Genomic DNA, 27,230 nt, shown 5'->3' on the forward strand with positions numbered 1-27,230 from the left:
TCATGGCAGTGTTCTGTTTCACATTCCATTTGCTTTCTTTCCTCATCCATAGATGGGATACTTAAAGTTTTTGCTGGTTGAGAATTTCAAATCCTGGCGGGGACAGCAATGCATTGGACCATTCAAGAAATTCACTTGTATCATTGGTCCTAATGGCTCAGGTAATGTGTAGAAATGATTTATTTTATTTATTTATTTTTATTTTACTTCAAATTTATATACCGCCCTTCTTCCTGGGAACTCAGGGCGGTGTACAGCCAGATAAAAACACTTAATATAAACATTAAGAACAGATTAAAAGGAAATATCTCAACTTGGCCAAAAATTTTAAAAAACATACAAATTTAAAATCATTTAAATCATTTATAGCAATTGCCTTTGATTAGGGTACTCCTAGACTGGTTTGTTTCCTTTTATATCCATTCCTTATGTATACAACTCCTGTTATAGCTATTTTATCCTATGCCTGCTTGTATTTTTTCAAGAAGTTTTTCCCCTGCTAGACTTGCTGTAATATTGTGCAGTTCTTGTTGAAAAGCAAAAATGTTTTAGGTAAGTAAAATGTTGATTAAAGTGTACAAACTCATTAAGCTATATAAATAATTTATATTGGCAGTAGGGGATTAATCACCTGTACAAGAGATGACATTCCATTGGGAAAAAGGAGAAAGAATTATGTGTTTAGAAGGAACTTACTGTGTCCATTAAGAGTTCCACTGGCTAGTAGGTGTTTATAGCAGACATAGGGAACAGGGTGCCTATGGGCTTAGGTTTTTCTCACCAACCTCTTTTAATGTCCTTGAGGTTCCTTATATGGCCTACTTTTTAAAATATTTTAATGCAGCAGTCATTGCTATTATATGCAGCAGTATTCTTGGATCACAAAAAGGTCCTGTTGAGATGTAAATATTTTGCCAGATATTTTGCTATGTGTTCTCTAAATTCCAACAGCATTTGCACCAAAAAATTTTGTCACAAGTCTTTGTTAAGGTTCATTACTGTTTCTACCCTCTAAAATTAAAAAAAGACTCCCTGAGATTTTTCTAAAATAGAAATGAAAACTTTTGAATTGCTTTCTTTGTGGCCACATTTTAAAAAGAGGGGAAAATTGTGATTTAGTGTAGGATCTGAACCAGCAAATAATTAATTATCGAGGTATTGCAAGCAATTAGGGATATATCAGTGTCGGGTGAATTGGTGAAAATGTTTTCATGAAATTTAAAATAGTAATATTTGTAATTCTAATTTGCATCTGTAAAAAGTTCTTTTAACATTTTATGCAATTACAGGGAAATCAAATGTAATGGATGCCCTCAGCTTTGTAATGGGTGAAAAGACGTCTAATTTAAGAGTGAAGCACATTCAGGAACTGATACATGGGGCTCATGTTGGAAAGCCAGTTTCTTCAAGTGGAAGTGTAACAATGGTTTATGTAGAAGAAAATGGGGAACAGAAAAAATTTTCAAGGATTATTCGAGGCAAGTACAATTTTTCTAAAAATTAAACTTGAAATATAAAGAAAATAAAAACAGCTGATTATATAGACACTAGCATTGTTTTGTTCAATTAAGTGTGGCAAATTTATGTTGTAGGCTGTTGGATAAATTCAGATTTTACAGAGTCTTGGAATATCTTTGCTATCTGGTATATGATTTTCTAAGCATAGTGAGAAAAGCAGAAAATTATGGATTGTATCATATCAAGTATTAATATAATTGATATTATATATTGGTATATATTGGACAATATCAAATAATTAATATCATTTTCTGCCCTGGCTCCCACTCTTTCAAACATCATGCCTCCTGGATAAGATTACACCCGCCCATTTGGCTTTATGAAAGGCCTGAAGACCTGGCTCTACCGATTGGCTTGAGGCCCCGATGGGAATGGGTCATTTTAGAAGTAGTTAATAAGATCTCATTTCCTCCATGTGTGCATCTCATTTCCTTCCTTTCCATCTTCGTTAAATTTTAAGTCAATTTTAGTGTTAATATTTATTGTTCTAATGTTTTATTTTGTTGTCTTTATTCATTGTAAGCCACCTAGAGTTGCCTCGGGCAAGATGGGTGGCGAATAAGTTTAATAAATATCATTAAATATCAAGATAATTGTTGTTAGGAATAAAACTGCCAATGTACATTTATTACATTCATTTTAAAAGCAAACACCAAATACTTTTTAAAAGCACACAAAACAAAATGAATACAACTAATGTATAAGATAATACTTTGTTATAAAAATGATATTTTATTTTTCATAGACAAAATAAATACACAGAGTAAAAGAGTTGAAAGGGACCTTGGAGGTCTTCTAGTCCAACTTCTCCTTTTCAGTCAGGAGACCGTATACCATTCTGGGCAAATGGCTGTCCAATCTCATCTTAAAAACTTCCAGTAATGGTTACTCACAACTTCTGGAGGCAAGCCATTCCACTAGTTAATTGTTTTCACTGACAGGAAATTTCTTCTTAATTCTAGGTTGGATCTCTGTTAAGCTTCCATCCATTACTTCTTATCTTGTCCACAGAACCTTTGGAGAATAGTTTGACCTCCTATTCTCTGTGACAGCCCCTCAAATATTGGAAGACTGCTATCATGTCACCCCTAGTCTTTCTCTTTGTTAGACAAGACATTCACAATTCCCACAACTGTTCATCATACGATTTAGCCTCTAGTCCCTTAGTCATCTTTACTCTTACTCTTCTCTTCACTCTTTGTAGAGCCCAACATCCTTTTTGTATCATGATGATCAAAATTGGATGCAGTATTCCAATGTAGACTTACCAGTGCAATGTAAAACGGCACTAAGACTTCATGTGATCTTGATATTATCCCTCTGTTGATGCAGCCTGGAACTGCATTTGCTATTTTGGCAGCTGCAAGCACACATTGCTGGCTCATAGTTAAATGATGCAGAAGGAATAGTAGGAAAAATGTTCAAGCAGAACAAGAGGAGGGAAAAAAATCTAGAAAACTAAAAATGCTTACTTAATTTCATGCAAAGGATCTAACCCAAAAACGAGGTTGAAAGTTGCAAATAACAAAATTACTTGTGTTTCTTAAAAATTAAAAAGAAATAATTTGTTTTATTGGGTTTCTGTATTGTATAATAAATTGGTAAGAAGCATATTTAATGTTGTAAGCAATATAATGAGATCTGTAGTTAAGTGTAAAAATATAATTGCAGAAAGCCATCTTCTAGAAATAGCTAACGTTAGCTAATTACAGCTAATGTTTTACAGTGAAAATATATTAATTATTTATTTTCCAAATGTTGGATTGGAACAAACTTACTTTGTTGCTTCTTTCAAAATTAGGCAGTGGATCTGAGTTTCTTGTTAATGATACTGCTGTCAACCGATCTATGTATACAAAGGCACTTGCGGAAATTGGCATAATTGCAAGAGCAAAGAATTGTCTAGTATTTCAGGTAAATATTTGTGCTCAAAATTTAGTATAGCATAAATTACATATTTATATTGTTAGTAATAATTTTTAAACTTGATCCAAATATCTGGGTGATAAGATGGCTTCAACAATGATTTTTAAAAAACTTACAGCAGCACATTTGCAAATTTTAGATACAACTATCACTTTGGACTGCATGTCTTTCCAAAAATCTCTCTTGAATTGTAGTGATTGGTGGCAAGGAGTTCTTTTTGCCATTTTGTTTGGTACAGTATTAGCATTGCCAAGAAGATAAGCATTTCTGGAGAGAGTTACTTGCATCGCAATGTCTTCAAAGTTAGTAACCTCACATTTTGATCTGGAGGGTCCCTTAGGCCTGGGTTGTAATGTCCTCTTGAGATATAGCAAAAACCAGTGTTTGTTTTAACACGAGTTTCTTTTTTATATTGTTAATTTAATGTTTACATCATTGCACATTTCCCATGTTTGAAAGGAATTTATGAGTAAACAATCTGAGAGTTGAATACTTGTCACTGTATATTTTCTTGAGATGGATTTAAATGTTACTTCCAGTATCCAGTATCTGGAGTAATTTATGCACTGTCTTCTTTAACAATTTTTTTCTGACACTAGATAGAGGATTTATATATAGGACTCAGAAATGAAATTTATGAAGTTAAAACCCTCATCTCTGGCTTTTCTGGCTCTGAGTACTATTGATATATGAGATGATATTATTGTTATCACCATAAGAACCAAAGAACTTTGGGTAAAGAATGTGGGTTGTTTTCTGTAAAATTGGTCCTTAAGATCTTTCCAGAATCCTTTTGTTCAATTTTAACATTTTAAAATAAATAGAATTATTATTGTAGGGTGAAGTTGAAGCAATTGCAATGAAGAAACCCAAAGAAAGAACTCAGCTATTTGAACAAATTAGTAACTCGGGAGAGCTTGCTGCTGAATATGCAGAAAAGAAGAGGGATTTGCAAAAGTCAGAAGAAGATGCGCAGTTCAGTTACAACAAGAAGAAAAATATTGCAGCTGAGCGCAAACGCGCAAAATTAGAAAAAGAAGAGGTGAATTCAAAAAAAAAGTTTTGGTTTTTAACCAAAGGTTAAGGATATAAAATGAAAATTTTATATCTTCAATGGAAAAAAACATAGTTGAGATTATCTTTTTTAAATTAAGTTTTCTGACAGAGATTCTGAATCATGAGAATAAAGATTAAGTCATGCAATGATACTGTTAATTTTCCTGTCTTATTTTGACTATGTTATTAATAAAATGATAATACAAGAAAGATTACATAGTGGTACTAACCCTAGGTCAGAATTTTTTTTAAAAAAAAATGAGTCTGAATGTCAGAGAACCAACTCAAGTGCTATTAATTTTATCCGAATCCTTTTGAAATTTGAAACATTTTTAAGATTGAAACAGCTAGTCTGACCTTCGAAAAAATGTATTAATAATATGCAAATAATATTGGAAGTGTTATTTGCAAAGAAGTTATATACCCTAACAATGGGGTGACAGAAATTTCAGCCAGATTTCCTTCATATCCTAACCTAAGCCATATACCTAAAAAAGTTAAACTCAACAATAAAAAAGTAAGGGAGTATCTCCAACTTTTATTAAACAATTTTAAGAATTCTATAACGATGTAATTTAATATTTTTACTGTATAGAAATTTTAAGAAACGTATTACTAAGCCAATAATTAATTTGAATACAATCCTTTCCTATAATATATGTCTAACAATAATCATGATTAAAATTTCTTTATTATGAGAAAGGAAAATGATGGTGTTGAGGCTGGGATGGATCTGAGGCTCTCACTCTAATATGCTATTAATCAGTTGACTTTAGCAGCAAAATATGTAGTACAATGCAGCTACATATCCAGAGAAAATAGTCTTATCTTCAATTATTTATATGGGTCTCTTACTGGATGTACAATAAACTACTAATGCTGTTACAAATGTTAAGCAAAATATGAATATAAACTCTTTTTATAATTGAAAGGCATGTGCTTAACTCACAGTCAAGATTTACCACTGTGTAGGAGTTCATAGCTAATCATTTTCTTGATTGTAGGCAGAGCATTATCAGGAGTTGTTTGAAGAACTGACAGAACATAAAAAGCAGTTGCAACTTTTCCGATTGTATCACAATGAGCAAAAAATCAATTTTCTCAATAATAAAGTGGCTGAAAAAACTAAGACTATTGGTACTAAGAAAATGGCTGTTTCTCGTGCGGAAGAAACCATGAAAGCTAAGAAATCTGCTTTTGGGGTGTTAACTAGAAGCAGTCAGCACATTGAAAAAGAAATTAGGTAAATGAATCTAACAAATAAGGCATGTCTCTTAACCATTTATATTAGAAATTTTTGGACTTTCTCAGAATAACCTTTTTTGAAAATTGCATTCCTTTCTAGGGCTCTAGAAATTATATTGAACCAAAAGAGGCCTCAGTATATTAAAGCAAAGGAAAAAACTTCTCACCAAATTAAAAAAGTAGATATGGCTAAAAATAAGTTAAGAGATCATATGAAAGAGCAAGCTAAGCAAGAAGAAGGCAAAAGGGAATTGGAGCTAGAGTTAATTGAGATTGATAAAGCTTGGAGAGCATTTGAAAAAAGGGTTGAAGAAGAGGCACAACATAGAGAAAGAGAAGTTTTCCTGGAAGAAAGTCAGGTAAATTTCAAGGCAAATAAAAATCCTATATGTAATATTTAAAAGAGCAGATTAGGGCTTTAATTTGGATAATTGTAGTTATATACTTAAATCAGAAGTTAATGGTTCTTTATGGTCATCATTGCTATACTATGTTAATAGTAATTTGCACTGCAATGCATATCTACAATGCCGATTTGCACAAAAGGAGAGAGAGAGGTAGTGATAATTATTAATGTGTTGGGCTAGGAGTGGGGATAACTTAAGTTCCAGTCCACCGTCCATCATGGAAGCGTGATAACTGGGCCAATCACTTTCAGCCCAACTCACTTAATAGGGTTGTTGTAATGGGGAAAAATAGAAAGTATGCTGCCTTGGACTCCAGAATCATGGCAAGATATAAATTTAATATATAAATGCAATAGGTTGTGTGTGTGAGAGAGAAATCTACAGTGTATCTACACATAAATATATAATTCAGTCTTGAATCCTAAATCCTCATATGTGCCTTCTCCCCCCCCACCTTTTTAAATTTTGGTGTATAATCGATTAATTATTAGTACATTTTCTTCCTAAAATGTTTGTTCAGATGAACATCCACCCTTAAAACTTGAATGACTTGACTTCTAATTCACTAGACCCTGCTGATGATATCTGGAAAAATATATTACTTTGCAAGTAATAAGATTTAAACAATCTGGAAAAAGAAAACCTAGAATATTTTGGGAAAAATGCATTATAATGGAGTAACCATAATGCTATATAACATAACCCAAAGATAAAGATTTAATTTCATATCCAAATTGGATTGTGTAACAATTAGCATCACATCTGCCAATACTATCATGGATAAGATATATATCTCTACAGCAGATAAGCATGAGGATAAAATAGAGAAATTCTATGAAAAGTTAAAGCTTGCTATAATTCATTTAAAATAACCCTAATGGGTGATTTCAATGTGCTAATGGCAAATGTGAAGATCTAATGTTACTTAGCTCATAGAAATGAACATTCTGGGCTATTTATGTAGTTCTCTGAAGAATAATATTACATTTGCCTTAGATAATAAATTACGTACGTGTGAGTGTGTGAGTGTTGAATGTCACTGTTGACTCCTGACAACTCACTCGACCCGACCCTGTAGTTTCTTGGAAAGAGTTCAGAAGTGGTTTGCCCTTGCCTTCTTCCCAGGACTGAGAAAAATGGACTGGTCTACTGGTTTTGTGTCTAAGGCAGGACTAGAACACAGTCTCCCTGTTTGTAGCAGATAGTTCTTGATTTATAACTTCATTTACTGACTGTTTGACGTTACAATGGCACTGAAAAAAGTGACTTGACCAGTTTTCACACTTATGACAGTTGGATTATGATTTAATACGAATTATTTAGAGATACAATCCCATACACATGATGAAGGTTTTTCTGTTTGTGTGCAGGTAAATCGGTATCAAGAATTGAAAGAATTAGTTCATAAAAAAGTAGCCACATTAACTCAGCAACGGGAAAAACTGCTATGGGAGCAGAAGACAGATACAGAAAAGATGTCATTTGATCGGCGGAGACAAAAAGAAACTGAGGTATACATATATATAAATCATGATTTGGGAGCCAAAAGCAATGTTCTAAAAATAATGAGCTCCTTTTTATTAGGGCTGTGCTGAAGACTTAAGGTTTAGTTTTGACACCAATGTTTGGAAAAATCGTAGCAAAGATAATCAAGCAATAGTTTTGCAAGAATCAGTTTGTTTAAATAGATTATAGCAGACAAATTGTATTGCTTTTTTGACAACTAGATTAGTAGATCGAAGGATAGGTATAGTTAGTAGGTTTCAGTAAAACATTTAATAAAGACAACCATAGCTTCTTTCTTGATAAAGAGAAAACATGTGAGATGGATGGTGGATGGTCCCACTAACAGATGGATTTGGAATTGATTGAACAATAGTATCCAACATGGAATCCTTATTGGAACTATGTCTCCAAGGTACAGGTATTCAGTGGAGGATCCTAAGGTTCTGTCTTGGGCCCAGTGGTCTTTCAGATATTTATAAATGGCGTAGAAATTTACACACACAAAGCTGGATGGATTATTTATTATTTATTTATTTAGCACATGGATAACAGTAATAAAATTATATATAAGGAGCACATAATACTATGGTACACATATAGAAATATGTAGTCAATTTTGTAAAGTTTGAAGAATTCAGGAAATTCTACATTAGTTATAGTTTGCATTTTAAAATACGTCGATTCCTAAGAATAGAATGTATTCTATATATTAATATCTTGGCCACTTATAAACAATTAAGCACAGTATTTGTTAGTTGGAGGAAGTCTGCTTTTCTTTCTGTATAAATACTCAAATGGCAGCTAGACATTGTATGATCCAGTGTCTGACAAGGAGTACCATAGTCACATTCAGGAGAGGATACTGGATTAGCAGGAAGGATTGCTAACTCCTGAGAGGAAAGGCTTAAAGTTCAAAAGGATTGTGCAAACTCTGCAAAGTTGGTGATAAGTGTTCTTAAGTGTGCATAAAAAGTGCTGTTCTATTTGAATAGGAGAGACTTCTTTAGTAATGCATTTGGGGAAAATTACAGGAAGTACTGGAGACGTTCCCAGCATCTCTGCCCTACACACAATTCTTTCTGTAACTAATGTATTGTGATATATTATTGTTCTTGGTACACTGTGGAAAAAAACAAAGTACTGAGAACAACCACCAGAAAAATTCATTTTAGCCATGGACACTGTAAAATACAAACAGGAAAAATTACATCCATCTCAACAATTCCATTAAAAGTTACAACTGACAGGAGATAATTAAAAATTAGTACTGCAAGCACACAATTCAAACACTAAAATATCTCCTTAAATTTTTAAAATATTAATACTAAAACTATAGACTAAAATGTGGCCTCTGAAGTCCAGAAAAAAGACATAAAAAACCATTAGATTAGAAGTTTTTAAAAGAAATCTCAGTGAGTTTACCCATGCCAGTACCCTTAATTTTCTTTTTGAGAATTTCAGTTGTTGCTAGGCAAAATCTGTTCCTTAGAGGATAAAATCAAGAGGAAAACTTTCATTATAACTTATAACACACATAAATAAAAGAAGAATGGCACTGAAAAAAATGTTTTTGTTGTAATAAATTGAAAAACATTTTATGAGAAGTTAAACACAATGATAATGATAATTTTAAAATTCAGTAAAATTCTTTAAATATTTATATGTAAAACCAATTTTTAATGTATCTTACTACATACTTTTAGGAAAATATAAAGCATGTCTTAGAACAGATAGAAGATAATGAAAGAAGAATGGAGAAGCTTGTGGAATACAGTAGGACATGCTCGTATGTATTTATAGCATCTATTAAAATAAATAATTTCCTGCACTAAAACAAGCTGTTAAGATGCAAATCTTGCTAAAGTTCATTTGGTTTTCTATATTACTTACATATTTGTCTAAATGGATTATTCAAGAACAGCCTAGCATACACTAAGATCTGTATGTCTGGGTATCCTCAGAAGTTCTGGGCTGAGTGTAATAATGTTACATAATATATGATCTGCCTCCTTAGGGTTATTTATCTAGGTATGCACTAATTTCTCAAAACTCAAGATATGCATCTCAATTTGGGACTTGAAAACTAAGAGTGCTTGACTTACAGGCATTGGCCATCAGAATTTATGCTAACTTTATTTGACGTTAAATTATTTGTCCAATTCTTTATTTTATTTTTTTCACTTTTTGGCTTGAATTGAAGGGAATCTTTAGAAGAAAAAAAGCAAGAAGAAGAAACACTGACAAATGAGATTCAAACTTCAAAGATCAGAATAGCCAAAATAAATGAAGAACTGAGTAAAGTTGTTAGTGATTTGCAGAATGCTAGAATTGATGTCCATGAAGGGAAACGCCAGCAGAAGAGGGCAGAAAATTTGGAGAGCCTCAAAAGATTATATCCTGATTTTGTGGTAATTAAATAGACTAATTCTTTTAATTTCACTTCATTTACAAATAGATAGCTCCTTTAATAGTACATTCTACTTGGTTATTCGGTAATACCGAACACTAGTAAAAACAAGTTCAATGCCATGGGGATAAATGCAGCAAGAACTGTCAAGACAGATTAGTAATATTTTTCAATATGAGTTTAAACCAGGTTTCCCAAAGTGGCCAGTACTGATTCTCAAAGGTTGATGGGACTATCCAAAGCTTTGATGATGATGATGTTACATTGCACAATCATCCAGATGTTCAGACTGGATTTGGCATTTTCATCCATCTATCAAGTCCTTCTCAAGGACCTGGGATGGGCAGGTGTTAAAGGTATCATCACAGGATGTAAGCTATTCCAAGAAAAGCTGCCTTTTGTGCTTGACTGATAGTGATTTTGTTAATGCCAATGGTTTTTAAATGGTGGCTGCAGTTGTTTGTTATAGTATTATTCATAGAACTACTAGTTAAAGAAGTATTTATTAAATTATTTTCATATAATAAATGAGCATAGATTAAACAATCTGAAGCTTCATGAAGGGGTCGATGAGCTGCAGAGTTTCAGAGGCTCTTTAAACTAGGGCTTAGTTTAAACAGAAGCAAACCTTAAAACAATTAACATCAATTTTTAATTTTTTTTACGGTATGTACAAACATATATATGCTACCTACTGACCAGATGCTAACAATTCACAATTATAAAAACATAAATAATAATATCTGTTGTGAATTAAATACTATTAAAATACTATCTATTTGCCTAATTAGCTATATCCATTCTAAATAAATTACTTTCCTAAAGGTGGGACCACCCTGACCTGGGACAACAGACTATTCCAAATTGAGCAGGCTTTGAGTATCTGCAACCCAGACCTCTTGGGGTGAACTCATGGCACTTGCTATGGTTAGGATATATTAAGTGTTGTGTTCATTAGGTGTTGATTCACTGAATCCAGTCAGAGCAGCTTCTGGGCCATCTGGAAGAGCAGCCCACATAGAGCAAATTGCAGTCATCTCACAACAAGATAAGGAAGGGCCAGGAAGGCCTAAAATTGACAGATGAGTTGAAATTAATCAAAGGTTTTACTGGGCACAGCTTCCCGTTGCTACTGAAGCAGGAACTGCCAAGAATGTGTAACTGCTCCTTCATAACTATGTGGAAGTGGTGGGCTCCATTTTGCTGGGATTCAGACTCTGTTCCATACCAGTCAGTCTCTTGCAGTCTCCAGGTACTGAGTCAAGACCCCCACTGCATCTCCTGCTTGGCATGCAGTGGGGAAATACAGCTGGATATCATCAGTATACTGTTGATATCTCACTCAGCCCCTCCCCTTAGCGTTAGAAGCACCAAAGCTCAACAGCTTCACATGAATGTTAAAAGAGGCAAGGGAAATTAAGTAGGAAGGCCTTGATAGAGAGGGAAAATTCCTTACCAAAGCAACAAAGAGGGAAATACTAAAGCTCAAACAAAGGGAGGAATGCCAGAATGTTTCAGATAGGCACCTCCCTAATTCTTATTGTATAAAAGAGGACGAAGTAATCAGAGTGGCAAGATTCTATTACTAAAAGCCAATTTTAAGGTACTTTTAGTCTTAATAGGAAGTAATTTATTGGGCTGACTTACATTTTGGGACTAACAAAAGAGCAACCTTATCTGTTTGCTGTATTACCATACACGTTTATGGGAAGTTCTTCACAACTGGTGTATCCCATCAGTTGAAGTAATTTTATGCAAAAAAGTATAAATACGGGTAGTCCTCAACTTACAATCACAATTGAACCGCGAATTTATGTTGCTAAGTGAGACATTTGTTAAGTGAGTTTTGCCCCATTTTACGACCTTCCTTGCCACAGTTGTTAAATCATTGTAGTTTTTAAGTTAGTAACATGGTTGTTAAGTGAGTCTGGTTTACCCATTGACTTTGCTTGTTCAAAGATCACAAAAGATGATCACATGACCCCAGGACAGTGCAACCATCATAAACATGAACCAGTTGCCAAGCATCTGAATATTGATCAAATGACTATGGGATGCGGCAACGGTCCTAAGTGTGAAAAATGGTCATAAGTCACTTTTTTCAATGATATTGTAATTTTGAATGGTCACTAAATGAACTGTAAGTCGAAGACTACCTGTAGTTGCAAATTAGTACACTATTTTTCTTTTAGGTTGGAAGACTTGTAGACTTGTGTCACCCCATCCATAAAAAATACCAGCTTGCTGTCACCAAAGTCTTTGGCAAATACATGACTGCAATTGTTGTGGCCTCAGAAAAGGCAGCTAGAAATTGCATTCGTTTCCTCAAGGAAGAAAGAGCTGAGCCGGAAACATTCCTTCCTCTGGATTACCTTGAAGTAAGCTGTTTAAAGAAAACATAGTAGCATCTATTTAATTCCACTCACTCAGAATCTTTCATGGAAAGATCATGATATTTTAAATTTTATTCATCATTTTTATTGTATTCTGACATTTTTTCCCTTGCTTTTGCAATACAAGGAACTCAAGTCATTTTCTGTCTAGTATGAGATTTACCCGCCCCTTTTTATATGTAGGTTGAACCAATCAATGAACAGTTAAGAGAAATAAGAGGAGCAAAACTGATGATAGATGTCATACAAACATCTTTTCCTCCATTGAAGAAAGTTATTCAGTTTGTCTGTGGAAATGGCCTTGTATGCGAAACAGTAAAGGAAGCAAAACAGTTAGCATTTGATGGCCAACATCGACTGAAAGTAAGTACTAGGCAGCTGAGTTTTAAAATATAGTTTTAAAATGATCTTTAATAATGGTTTTGCGTGTTAGTCAAATCTTCAAATATTTGAAGATACAGCTGGAATGTAAATGGTCAGGCTGTACCAGGGGTGCTATTTAGCAGGTTCTGACAGGTTCTGGAGAACCAGTAGTGGAAATTTTGAGTAGTTCGGAGAACCGGCAAATACCACCTCTGGCTGGCCCCAGAGTGGGGTGAGAATGGAGATTTTGCAATATCCTTCTCCCAGGAGTGGGGGGAGGGAATGGAGATTTTGCAGTATCCTTCTCCTGCCATGCCCACCAAGCCATGCCCACAGAACCAGTAGTAAAAAAAAATTGGATTTCACCACTGGGCTGTGCATGCATGCTGGAGCTGGGCTAGGGCAACGCTCACGTGCCCACAGATATGGCTGCATGCCACCTGTGGCACGCATGCCATAGGTTCGCCATCACGGAACTAGTCACTCTTTGTCATTCCAACCCATCTCAGGATGGTTGTTGTGGGGAAAACAGGAGGCAGGAGAATTAGGTAAATTCACTGCCTTAAGTTATACATTAAAAAGGCAGAACAAAAGGGTGGTAGTAATAAGGATGATGAAAATAACTAGTTATCTTTCTAATATTCTGTTTCTGCTTTTTCTCAATTTTCAGACAGTGGCTCTTGATGGAACTTTGTTTTTGAAATCTGGAATAATTTCTGGGGGCTCAAGTTATTTGAAACTAAAGGCTAAATATTGGGAAGAAAAAGAAATAAATGAACTTAAGGAACGAAGGGAGAAACTAATGGATGAACTAAAGGTAAAGGAACAAACTTTAATACGTGGCACTACGTTCTAATAAAAAAGCCATAAAACTATCAAAATTAAATCGTTGATTTCACATAATTATTTTTAAATACTAAAATATTTAAACAAATTAAACAAATATTCAACGTATTTAAACAAATACGTTATTAAGTATGTTAAGGATGAAGAACTAATTGAGAATTGAAGGCAGTGGTAGTAGATAAAAGGAAAATACCATGAATGACACAGTCCTTAACTCACATCTAATCTTCCAGGCTGGAATACATCAGTACAAATAGAACAAAATAGGACTAAGGATAAAATGAAACATCTTAAATAAATCCAGAATGTAATTTCAAAAAGGATCCTAATTTACACTGAGTTCCACTTCCCTAGATGAGTATTTCTTCTGATTCTCCATCTCTTCTCCAGGTTAAGGCATTTTTTATTATCTGGCAAGATATGCCATTTCCTCCCCAAATGGAAGGCTTAAGCACAAAAGTGGAGAGGGAAACATTTCAATTTGAGTGTCTTCGGCTTTGCTGCTCTCTTCCCACTACCTAGATTGACAGTTTTAGGTTTAAATGGATGAACTCTTTCATTTTTGGATTTTGTAGGATATGTTTTGTCCCAGTATTACACTGTACAACATCTTTCCATAGATCTTACTGAAAATTAAACATAAGGAGGCTGATTTAAAGCATTTACAAGCTCAGTGCCAAGGAATTCAAACACGATACAAATATTCACAAAATGAACTGGAGATTCTTAAGAAAAAACGTCTGGCTAATTTCTACAAGGTAGAATTAGGCTTTCAAATTTTCTCATTTGTCTGACTTTTGCCTAAATAATGTAATTTTAATCTCTTATAATTAAAAAGTTTGTTTTTATTTTTCTTTTTGAAAATCTATGTAGTATGTTCTATGTGTTGTATTGTTTAGGTAAATTACAGATTTTTGTTTTAAATTTTGCAGTATTTTTTTATGATATATTTCTTTAATACTGTTTATTAAATCATGGCCTTATTAATCAATTAAAGCAGTTAGAATAGTCGGCCAGTAAGTAAACCTAAATTTTCTTCATGTTTATTTCTCTTTAGGAAAAATCTATGCTGGAAAGTGAAATGGTTAATATACAGTCCCAATACACCATGCTGAATGAAGGAGTCTTACAAAGAACTGAAAAAATGAATGAGCTTAAAAAAAAAATTAATGAGGTATATAGGTTTTCCATTATAGCAGCACCTGGAATTGTAGCTGGCTTGCTTATAGCATTGGGTAGGGGTCTTTCTATTCTAGCTAATAGGTTATATTTTCAAATAAAGAATACTCTTAACTCTTAAGAAGCCATTTTTATGGAATGTGACCTTGAATATGATCACGTGCATTCTCTTGCAAAGCCTTGAATGAAATTTTACATTGTATCAAATTTAAATTTGGTCATGTTTTTGAAATTAGAAACTAACAATAGTTGGATTCCTAGGTGAAATATTCAAATATTATAAAGTAAATAAGGGGTGGAATCCATGCAGTAGTCCAATGACTTATTTTTGTCTTCAAAAGAATATTAAAAACAAATATTTTCTTTCAGTATAAAACTGATATGGAATATTGTTATTCTCTGAATGGAAACATTAAAAGTAGTAACTGCAGAATGTGTCTGAAAGGATATAAAATCACAAAGTGCAGTTTAAAATGCAGACAAACTTTTAAAATATTCTTTCTATCCTGCTTTGAGAATTCGTTAGAAACAGAATGAATCTCATTAAGTTTCATAACATTTTCCCAATCATTTCAGCAAGAGTAAGTGGTATTATAACAGCTTAGTAAATTGAAATTAATGTTTGTATAATATTGGAAATGTGAAGAAGAGGAAATGCCACAGAAACCAAACCACAATTCTTGCATTTGAGATAGTGAAAGACCACAGTGATTTTGTCATCTTAAAGAAGAAAACATGTAATAGCAAAATAATTCCCCTATTAGTTTTTACCCTAGAACAATTTTCTTATGCTATAAACAACATAACATAACAAAGCACATATTTTAAAATTCCTGTGTCTTATTCCATATTACTTCATAAGAGAAGTGAAGCATTCTTGTTTTTAGAAAGTATATTTTATTCCTGTACTTCGGATGGTGGATGGTATTCTAATAGGTGGAAGACAATGTTTTTCATGAATTCTGTGAAGAAATTGGTGTAGAGAACATTCGTGTATATGAAAAAGAACACATACAAAAGCAAGAAGAAGTTGACAACAAGAGGTAAATATTCAGAATTGAAAAATAATACTCATTTAATAATTTCTTTGTTAAGTGCAGTCTTTAATATGTTTCATATCTGGATAGGAAGAGGAAGTTCTTGCAAAGATAAAATGTTTGTGTGAGTAGAAAAAGGTTTTTTTTTAATAAAATGAGGTAGATGAAAGGAGAAATAGAGCTTTGGGAAAGAAGTAAAAACAGTTAATATCCTTTAGGTTTGGATAGAACCATTGCTGAACTATCTGGAAAAGTTTGACATAAGTGCATTTATTATCTATGTAAAATATCCAGCATATCACGGTCTGCAGCATTTAAATATTTTATAAATTTTAGGAAAAAGTTTTCATGAATTTCCTGATAACCCTGTTACATATTTCTTGCGTGAGAAACAAGAGTCCCTATCCTTAGTAGTTGATAAAATAAATTGAGTTTACATTGTCTTCTATTTGGCAAAACTGTGTTTGGCTAGATCTGAATTTGAAAACCAGAAGACAAGACTAAATACACAACTTGAGTTTATTAACAGTCTTGTAGAAAAGATGGTAAAGAAAAATAGCATGCTAAAGGCAGAGATTCACAAAGAAGAAGCTGAAATAATTCACCTGAAAAAGGTAACTTATAGTTTTATAATAATTTGAAATATGTGCGAGTCAGTTAAAAATGTAACAGCACTTCTTACTGCAAATTATTAATGATTATAGAAACACCAGTAGGACTGTATTATACTGTAAATTAATAAACTAGATTCTAATTTAGAATCAGGGAATTGTAAAAATGTAAACCTACTTTCTCCATAATTTATCTTAATCAGAAATCTATATATGTTTTTTCTGATTTATTTATACAAAATTACATGAAATCTGTTTATCTGTACTGATTATAAAAAGAAGAGGAGAGTATATAAGTTTTGCAGATTATGTTAGCCGCATCCAGCAAGTCCGAATAGCAAGAATGATGGTGGTTGGCGTTTAACAGTATCTGGAAGACTTAAGATGCCTCTGTCACATCTTTAGATTAGTACTAACATATAAGTGTGACTTATGAATAAATTACTTGTAGATGTAGATTATGTATTGATAATTAACAATGAAATACAGACATTTTTTACTGTAACTGTTGTGTAAAATTTCATGTAAATATCAGTATATGCATGTTTGAGAAGTTAATCATGACAAAGTCACATATTTTGATATTACCATTAATCTGTATTTGGCATCCTTCATTAGATAGTCTGGTGAAGAACTTGTTTAACAACTGAGCATTTCTATTAAAAAAATGACAAATGTTTTTCCTATATAGGATGAAGAAAACTTTTTACAAATGGTAAATGAAGTCATGGAAGAATTACAGCATCTTAGGGAAAGGCAGAATATTAGTAAAAGCGATGTTGCAAAAGCACAGAGTGAAGTTGAAGAATCAAGGAAGGCATTATTAACTTTAAATAGGTAACTGATTTTTGTTGGAAAGATAATTAATTTAAATTAATTAATTTGAAATGGTCTTGTCAGGCCTGAGTTTCGAACCTCTCACATTGCCTTGAATTTTAATTCACTATAATAATAGATCCTCTTTCAAAGGATGGAGGATAGCATCCAGTTCTTGACTTCATATTTTGCATATTCTCTTAAGGTGGAAGTTTAATGCTTTAAAATTTACCTGGACACTAATTCAACTTTATTGTTTCAGTGATGCAAATTTTAGTGATTAAGATATTTGGAGGGATAAAAAAACTCAGATCTCTGGTAACTCCATCTTATCTGCTCCAGTGTGAAATCCGCTTGCTCTCAAATCATTTGAACCATTTACAATCTGCAATATTTTTATTTACAAAATAAATATTTTAAATATTTATTTTAAATTTATTTTATTTTTATTTAATATTTATTTATAAGTAAGGATGCCTTTTTAACAATATTAATAACTGAATGACAGGCAGTGAATTCTGACAGTTCACTTTCAGCAGACATACTAGTTCTGTATCTTGACATACCTCATTCTCATCAAGATGGAATTTTTTCCACTCTTCTCCATAACTAATGCTTAATGTTCTTAGTGGAATTTTATCCTTTAATTATCTGGTATAGCATAGACTTTACCTTGGACCACATACCTTTTTCTATAGGCTGCTAAGACTATGTTTTGAGGCCTCTCAGACGAATCTTCTTGAATCTCTCAGCTATCTGTACTATACACATCCATAAACTTCGTTTTGGACAGCAAAGTAAATTCCCAGGACTCCCATATCTTAGCAGTAATTCTTCAAAGTACACCTGAATTAATAGAATCCTGGAATAATTTCCTCCAGAGCAAGGATCTTAAGAGTTAAATATTTAAAAGCCATTTTGTATTCGTGTATCTTTTGTGTTAGAGCAATCTATTTATTTATTATTTATTTATTTATTTATTTATTTATTGGATTTGTATTCCGCCCTTCTCCAGAAGGACTCAGGGCGGCTCACAACAATAAGAAACAGAAAATACAAGCATAAAATTGCAGCATAAACAATTTATTGAAGCCCACACAGAAAAGTCTGGTCAACTAAGTTGGCGTTACATAAGAGTCAGTGGAATTCAAGGGGAGCTGGACATGGATCTCTTGTGGCAATGTAAAGACTCTAAACTGAAGATGCATTTTACCCCGCTCCCTAGTTCTGCGTCCTCTTCTCCTACAGTTAGTTAGTTTATCTCATTTATCTCACTACTGGAATTTTCCAATGAGCAATTAATGTCCTGAATTTGGGCAAAAAGTGCTGAAGATCTAGAATGCTATGTTACATTTAAGATCAATGCTGGTTAAAAGCGTAACTGAAAAGTATTCTGAGATTGCTATTTTTTCTAGTGTATTAGGGCAATTGAATGTTACATGGAAAACTTTGTCATAATTGTTTTCGAGTTTCAAAAATACCAATGTCATGTTTTATTTGCCTTTCTTTTGGTGGCAGAGAGTTAGCAACATTACAAAAGGAAGCAGGAGCTATTGAGACCTCTCTGGAACAGAAGAAATTAGAAAGGCATAACAGGCTTCTTGATTGCAAATTGCAAGATCTAAGGATAAACCTTCTTTTGGGATCTCTGGATGACATTAGTGAAATTGAGGTACGGTAACCACCTTTGTGGCAGAATCATTGAGGAAATTTTAGATGTTGAGAATCTGTTCATAATTGTAAACCAATTGTAAACTGCATCAAACTAGATTTTTAAAAGCTAGAAAGTGATTATTAATATTGCAAATATGAGAATTAAAGATACCAGAATTGAAGAAGCTTCTTGGTTGAGAAGCAAAATGTCTTCAAGGAAAAACAAAGTCCAGTTACCTTTTGAAAACATACCTTTGGGATGAGAATTAAAGATTGCTCATTCTGCATCATTTTTTTTCTGTTCAAGTTTTAAAAAATACATAATAAAGACATTTTAATCCCTCAAATGTTGGCTAGGTTCAGAGAATTGAAATAGTGTTGCTCTTTTCTTTATTTTAACTCTCACATACTGACTTTATTTTAACTCTTAATATTGACTTAACTATTTGTTACAGCTGGAACCTGATACTGAAAGCACAGAAGTCTCTGCAGATATCTATGAAAGAGAGGAGGCACTTCAGATAGACTATAGCAGTGTTAGAAAGCAGTTAAAGGTAATATAATGTATATTCTTTCCATATATAATATTGATTATTACTCTAAGCAATTTACAACGGTGTGATTTGCTTAAAGACCATGTGATTCAGACTTAGGACTATATGATTTGCTTAATAATCACTGTAACAAGTTGTAAAATCTGTTGCAAAATCAGGTCTGGTCATATTTATGACTGAAATTCCGGTCCCAATTGCAAATATAGGTTGCGTACTACCTGTAGTGTATAAAAAACATTTTCTGTTCAACTGAATACAATGGCAAAAACACAACATGTTGCTGTGGTTTCCTATGTGGCCCATAATATCTAAAGCAATTCATTTCAATTCAAGATGTGGGAAGTGGTATTTCAGTCAAGTATATTATGATTTTTATTTAGGACTTCATAAAGAAATCTTGAAAGTGCCTTTCAGTGAATAAGTTTAGGTGCCCTTGTAGGTTACACTACTTCAGGTTTTTTTAAGCAAGTGCTTTAACTCACAACCAGACAGTTTCACATCTGGTTTGATTCAGATTCCAAAAATTGAACTTTACATAGTTAGAATTGGGTAGTTTTAGTTTCATGCCTAGATAAGATTATTACTGAGAAGCTTTATTTCTCCAGTGAACAGTGACTATAATAGAAGTGTTTACAAGGTGTGGTCCTAAAAAAAAAAAGATGGCCATCATAAGAATATACTTGAAGCTCAGCCTAGTTTTATCACACATAAAATGTAGGCAGAACTTTGATTGCACCACTGTAGCTAACATCTTGACATTTTTTTCCATATCCTGCAGAAATCCCCAGAATATAATGGGTAAACAAATAATACAGGGTATGACTTTCAAAAGACACATTTCAACAGCCATGCTATAATTTGTGTTCTTTTCTATCTTTAGTTTTTTATATTATTTTATCATATCATATTATTTAATGCTATAGCTGCTCATAGATCCATTCCACTTACTCTTTACCTCTTGAGACTTCTAATCAGTCCTTAATGGCTCAGAAATATTTCTTGGTTGTTGTGATCACTAGTTGTTTCATTTTACAATTAGGAATTGCAATCTGACAAAGAGATTGAGACTCACTTAGAACAACTTCAGCAAGAAGTGGCATGTGAAGAAAACGTTTTGTTAAAAACAACAGCACCAAATCTCAAAGCACTGGAGAAGCTTCATATTGTTACAGGCAAATTCCAAGAATCCCTCAACGGTAATTAATGCTCAACACTTTTTCATTAATTATTTGTGGAATTGAGGCACATTTCTAGCACTTCATTTTGTTTTATCTCTAATTTAAACTTTTGCTAGTGAATCAGATTTAGGCTCCAGTTCAGTTTAACCTTGTATGTATACATGTATGTTTATAAATATAGATGAGCATATTGTACTCTGCACCCTTGTACATTTAAAGGCTTCAAATACTTCAGAAAGATCAAGAGTAGCAGCACAAAAAACTGTAGTGCCAGCATGTACAGCAGGACACAAGTGTGTATGACTTTTTGTTATTTCCCACTGTGTTCATGGCTGTATTGTAATACTGCTGAATAAAGAGAATAGCTACAGTAAATAATATATTCTAATCAGAGAGAGGGTTATTTTGAAGGAAGGACAAAAAAAATCAGGGCCAAATATTGCCACTTGAGGCTTATTTTTTAATTCTTTTCCTCCATTAAAAAATATTGCCTATACATTGAAATAGAATGTATGTTTAAATTTTAGAGTACCCTATTACACATATTTATAATAATAGTTATTTTTGTGTTTGCTGATAACTTAAGGTGAGGTAATATATTTACTAATATCAATTCTAATGCTTAACTGCTACATTTTATTCCATTTAATCCTCCATAGCATTTGAAGTCCATAGGAAGGAAGCCAGATTATGTAGGCAAGAATTTGAAAAAGTGAAAAAAAAGAGATACGAGAGATTCAGCCAGTGTTTTGAGCATGTGTCAGTCGCTATTGATCAGATCTACAAGAAACTTTGTAGAAACAACAGCGCTCAGGTTAATATTTCATTAATATTAATTAATTAAAACTGGACATTTGACAATAGATACATCATACATCACTATTAAGAACCTGTTATTAATTTATGTATGCCGTTTGCATACTGGGTAGTATACAATGAAGCATAAACAATACAATATAATTGCAGAATGAAACAACAAATACAGGTTAAACAGTTAACATAAAACACCGAGAGGTACTTTAAACTTTAAAACACGAATACCTCAAAATTCAGTAAAACTTTCCTAAAAGGTCTTTTAATGTCTTTTAATGTAAATATAAATAAGAAGAAGTCTCATGCAGTGGTGAAATGTAAATTTTGTTACAACCGGTTCTGCTGAAGAGGTTGTTAAAAAAATGTTTTTTAAGCCTCTGATGATCCTAGCTGACTTGCCTGATCGGCAGAGGCTTTGTTTTTACTTTTAAAAGCATTTTTTCTATGACCTCTTTGGCCGAAGAGGTTGTAGAAAAAATGCTTTTAAAAATAATAAAAAAAAGCCTCTGATGATTACGCGGCTCAGCTGGGCAATTGGGGGGGGGCAGGGATTTCTGCTACCGGTTCTCCGAACCACCCACCACCATCACTACTGGATCGGGCGGTCCAGTCTGAACCGGGAGTATTTCACCCCTAGTCTCATGGCCTCAAAAACAACAACAGGTAAGCTTGAAGAATGGAAGGCATTGCATCACAGAGAGTTGTTACCAAAGAGAGGTTTTTCTTTTGTAGGAGCACTTTGAAGGGTTGCATATAGTCATGGCAAAGTATGGAATGGTGTATTTGGGAGGAGGCAAACTTAATAAATCAGTAACATAATTATTCAAGAGCATACTTTTAAAAATACATGCAGGTATTGATGCATCTTAAGAAAGTGCATCTATGTAGTGCAGGTTGAATCCTTTTTCATCATTTCTCATATAAGCTTCAGACTCTTGCCATTCTGACACCAAACACTTTTTGTGAATTTGTGAACAGAGAGATAAAATTAGGTGTTCTCAGAATTCTGGTGCCACCAAATCCCAAACTTCAGATATCTCCTGGTATCTGGGAGAATGGGAAGCTCATTCTAAAACTGAGCTTAACGTCCTCTACTTCTGAACTGAATGAGAAAATGTGTCTTGTAGGCCTTCCTTAGTCCAGAGAATCCTGAAGAACCTTACTTGGGAGGCATCGGCTATAACTGTGTAGCTCCTGGGAAACGATTTATGCCAATGGACAACCTGTCAGGTGGAGAAAAGTCTGTTGCAGCTCTGGCTCTTGTGTTTGCGATGCACAGGTAAACAAGCTGGATCTTGCTACTGTTTCTGGAAAAGTAAGGTAATGTGAGAGGGATCTTTTCTACTAAATTGCTCAGATCGATCATGCCTTCTCAGAGCTTCGAACTCAAGGCAGTGATGGCACTTCAAAGATTTCTAACAGAATGAGGTATTCTTTGGGAGCATATCTTATTTCACTGGCAAGAATGAGCAATCTTGCATAAATTTAAGACAAAATAAAATCTCCCTTCCCCCCATCCATAATTCACATTTCATTTCATTAAAAAACAAGGCCCTATTCTGAAGGTGAAATGTATGCCATACATCTGTAAAATTAAACTTTTGTATATAAGCCTAGATTAGCTTCTGAATTTGATTGTAACTATATTTTAGGAGAGATGTTTCTATTGATACTTGGATACATCAGTATATTGATGTCATCACTTAGAATTAATGATCGTATGCAATTTTGCAAAATATGAAATAAATCAGGATTGTTTTTAATAAACCCATAAAAATTAGCAAGAAATGTCAAAGTTAAATATCCTCAGGTTAATAATAATAATATGTCTGTAAGGATCAATATATTTTTGATGTTGAATATATTCTTGATCAATATTCTGCCATATGCTGCTGACTCTAAACTGCTTAGAGAGGACTGTAAAGCATTGTGAAGCAGTATATAAGTCTAAGTGCTATTGCTATATTAGCCTCTTTTCCAGCAAGCCGGGTTGGCCTAACACTTTTTAAAATGTTTTTAATTGTCATTGTTTTTAATCATGAGGCCAAATTTATATATATCTTTTTAATTGTATTTTAATGTTTGTAGTTTATGTTTTTACTTGGCTGTTCACCGCCCTGAGTCCTCAGGGAGAAGGGCGGTATACAAATTTAAAAATAAATAAATAAATAAACTAACAACATAGCTCCAGCTGCGTTAATACTATTATTACCAGTAATATGTGAAGTACCTGATTAATTTCATATGGTGTTTCATCATTTCTGAAATAAGACTAGTAAAAATATAAAATATAAAATCAGCTTTATAATTATCTATTATTTTAAATATCTTTGTACATTTAAGGATATTTCACATATCTTTAACATTTCAATTTAGTATTTATTTGTTTTTTTTATTTATAGAATTTATTTGCTGCCCATCTCAAAGCAAATGATTTGGGGGTTTCTAGCATTGAAACATTAACATCCTAACAAATAAATGTCTTTAAAAGACTAAAAATAAAAATTGTAATATCCTTAATCTTGACATATAAAAACGTGAAATGTAATAGACTATATCCATAGAAAATAAGCTGGCTTTTGAGGCATACCATTATAGATATGTGAATTAATATTACACCGTATGGTCCCAAAGAATTCCTACAAAATTAATCCATCCAGTGATGAAAATACATACACCTAAAATTGTCTATGGAGATTCTAAATCATCCTGGTCATAGTTGTCCCAAAGGTGCTTTTTCAAAAGGCAGCTGGACTTAGTTTTTCTTGAAGACGTTTCACTTCTCATCCAAGACCTTCGTCAGTTTGGTTCTCATCTAAGAAGCTTCTTGGATGAGAAGCAAAACATTTTCAAGGAAAAACAAAGTCCGGTTGCCTTTTGAAAAAGCACTTTTGGAATATACCTAAAATTAAAAATATATAACAAAAATATTGTACCTTTAAAAAAAGCAACAAAAATAAAAAAAATTCATAGAGGACAAGTTCACCACATTCCTCCTACACACTTTTGTTAATGAAATTAAAATAAATATTTAAGGCAAGACCCAACAGAGAGTAACACAGACCAACCAAAAACAAAATATGAAAACCTCACCCAAGGGAAAAATAGGCATTTCAAAATGGTGACGATTAGTCACTGAGATCCATAAAGTGTTTACTGTCTTCCATGCTGGCCAGGTAGAAAATTCTGATATTTTTTTTTTATTTAGCCAAGACAGCCATGGAAAATTTCTTTCTCAGAGAGATCACAATAGACAGAGATCAGGAAAGGTCTGGAACTTATCTTCTTTAAACTTCAGTGAAGAGATTTCACATGCCTTTCCCAAACCATATCACAAATTGTAAACCTGATAAACTTGACAATAATTGGAGGAGCACTCAATCTTCAAACTGATTCTAACTGTGTACACTTCACTGATTTCCAAATCCAGTTCAGATGATAATAACTAACTCTTGAAAACATTTCCCCCAAACTCAGGCAAAAATAAGCCTCCAGTCAGCTTTCCATGTACTGTAATCAAGGCTTTGTCCTACAAACCTAAATTCTTTACTTGTTTTTGAATTACAAAGGTGGCAGCCTTCAATTCACAGAAACTGACCTCTCACTAATTTTTAATAAATCATTTAATTGTGTTTACGTTGTTTTTTTCAGTTTTAGGCCTGCTCCATTCTTTGTTTTAGATGAAGTTGATGCAGCTCTAGATAACACAAACATTGGAAAAGTAAGTCATCCATTTCTCTGTTTGATGTAGCTATATCCAATATTTATTTGTATAACTCAAGGTGGGGTATATTATGATCTCACCCATTTGCCCATCAAAACAACTCTGTGAGATGGGTTGGGATGAGAGAGAGGGGGGGATTGGTCCAAAGTTACCCAGCTCGCTTTCATGCCTAAAGTAGGATTAGAATTGTATCCTGCCTATCTCCATCAAGGTCATCTTCCTGACTCTCTACAAGACATTGACAAAAATGGAAATAATGTTGAAGAAACAATGCCAAACATTTATTGCATTGAGTTATCCAGTGTGGAATTGTCTGTGGTGAGTTGGCCGTGGCCAGATGGCCGTGAAGAATTGTCCCATTCCTCTCCAGACTGCCTTCCTCCAGTAACATCTAGCACAGTGGGCTCTGATTGGCCCCCATCTTTAGGGGCCTGGAAGCATGCCTTCTCAACTCTCAACCCCCCCTTCCACCGTTCCTCTTCCTTCTCAGGAGGAATTGCTTTATTTTGGATAGAGCTCCCAATTTAATGTTAAAGTTATTCTGCGTAATCTTGCAATAGATTTTTTAATGTCAGTTACCTATTTGGGAGTTGTACAGCACTCAGTTACCTTATAAAGAAATAAATTTTAATAACTCAGAAATAAGTTATTTTTATCATGGTGCATTCTTCCTCTTTTAAATTTAACACATTTAAACCATAAATATAGCAAAGGAAGTTTAAATATGTACTTTATTTTTTACATAGTGCATTTTCAGCCAATATCTTATACTGTAATGATATTTTGATATTTTGATTTTTCCCCAGCAGCTTATTTACCAATTTATAACATAAATTTCTTTCTGAATGATATTGTATTCGGATAGAAAGTGAGTATAGATAAGAATATGTTGTAGTACGTTAAATTAAATGAAAGAGGAAAGATAAATGTTACATTAAGAAAATGATGATAAATGTTGAAGATGATGGCACAAAAATGTTGCACCAAGATGATACACGGATTGATTAATAATGTACAGGAATGATAGAAGAGATGTAATTATAAAGCAAAAAAGAATTTGAAATGAAGATGTATGTAAATAGAAAATTGAATACTCGAATACTATCTTAGATTGAATTGAAAATAGAAACAACAAGGGAGTGGAAAAGGAGAGGAGTAGAGAGGGAAGGAGGGGACTGGGGGAGTAAGGAGAGAGAAGGAAAGAAGAGAGGGAAAAGGAAGGGGAAAGAAGAGTAGGAGAGAGGGTTAGAAAGGGAGAAAGGAGAGGAAGTAGAAAAGGAAGGAGAGGAGGAATGAGGAAAGTAGAAAGAGATAGAAGAAGGAAGGGAAGAGGAAAGGTTGTGGTAAAATAAAGGAGAGGAAATGGTAAAAGAGCAAGCCCGAACAATTAACAAATGAAAGTAAAAAGATAAGATGAATGAATAATGATTAATGATGGATAAGAGACTGTATATTTAAATATGTAGATGAAAAAAAACTTTTTATAGTGAATGATATTGTATTTCATATAATTAGCAATTTTCATAGCCATCTCTTTTTTTTTTTCCTCCAAAAAGGTATCAAGCTTTATTAGGCAGCAATCAGAAGAAAGGTTTCAGATTATAGTTATTTCTTTGAAGGAAGAATTCTATTCTAAAGCAGATGTTTTAATTGGAGTCTGCCCTAAAGTAAGTAATGCTTTCCCCAACTTATTTCAGAGATGAAAAAGAAACCCTTCAATTAAATGAAACTTAAATGATTTTGAAAACTATCCCTGTATCATTACAATAAGATAATATGTCTCTTCCTTTTTCAGCAAGATGACTTTATGTTTAGTCAGATACTGATCCTGGATCTTACTCGATATCCAGACTCTGAGGAGAATGAAAGGCAGAGATCAAAGAAGAGCTCTCTGCTTTAATGCCTGTTGGTTCTACTAAGTTATACATAAAGTTATATGATCCCTGTTGCACTGGTTAAATGTAGTTACTAAATCACTTAGTTCAGTTTAAAACAATA

The 27,230-nt window shown here is 33.3% G+C and overlaps 1 protein-coding gene across 1 annotated transcript; it reads left to right on the top strand.

The window, feature by feature from the left end:
• Positions 1–52: 52 nt before the first annotated feature.
• Positions 53–27,132, top strand: SMC1B (structural maintenance of chromosomes 1B). Its single transcript, XM_070946900.1, has 25 exons — positions 53–161; positions 1,290–1,482; positions 3,324–3,432; positions 4,283–4,486; positions 5,505–5,743; positions 5,846–6,104; positions 7,523–7,663; positions 9,362–9,444; positions 9,859–10,066; positions 12,258–12,443; positions 12,642–12,821; positions 13,492–13,638; positions 14,288–14,425; positions 14,725–14,841; positions 15,783–15,889; positions 16,356–16,497; positions 17,186–17,331; positions 18,829–18,982; positions 19,419–19,517; positions 20,557–20,713; positions 21,355–21,509; positions 22,636–22,787; positions 25,160–25,229; positions 26,789–26,899; positions 27,028–27,132. Exons 1-25 carry the CDS (start codon positions 53–55, stop codon positions 27,130–27,132), a joined length of 3,711 nt encoding a protein of 1,236 aa, XP_070803001.1.
• Positions 27,133–27,230: the final 98 nt, after the last annotated feature.

Source organism: Pituophis catenifer, unplaced genomic scaffold (genome assembly GCF_029215685.1).
Source record: "Pituophis catenifer annectens isolate HBS135680 unplaced genomic scaffold, rPitCat1.0.hap2 SCAF_7, whole genome shotgun sequence".
Taxonomy (NCBI): domain Eukaryota; kingdom Metazoa; phylum Chordata; class Lepidosauria; order Squamata; family Colubridae; genus Pituophis; species Pituophis catenifer.

What these genes read in the sequence shown, in the direction of transcription:
- SMC1B (XM_070946900.1), top strand. Translation starts at nt 53, where the DNA reads ATGGGATACTTAAAGTTTTTGCTGGTTGAGAATTTCAAATCCTGGCGG. An exon ending in ATGGCCAACATCGACTGAAA is followed by an intron (nt 12,822 to 13,491) that starts GTAAGTACTAGG and finishes CTCAATTTTCAG; the next exon opens with ACAGTGGCTCTTGATGGAAC. An exon ending in CTTGTGTTTGCGATGCACAG is followed by an intron (nt 22,788 to 25,159) that starts GTAAACAAGCTG and finishes TGTTTTTTTCAG; the next exon opens with TTTTAGGCCTGCTCCATTCT.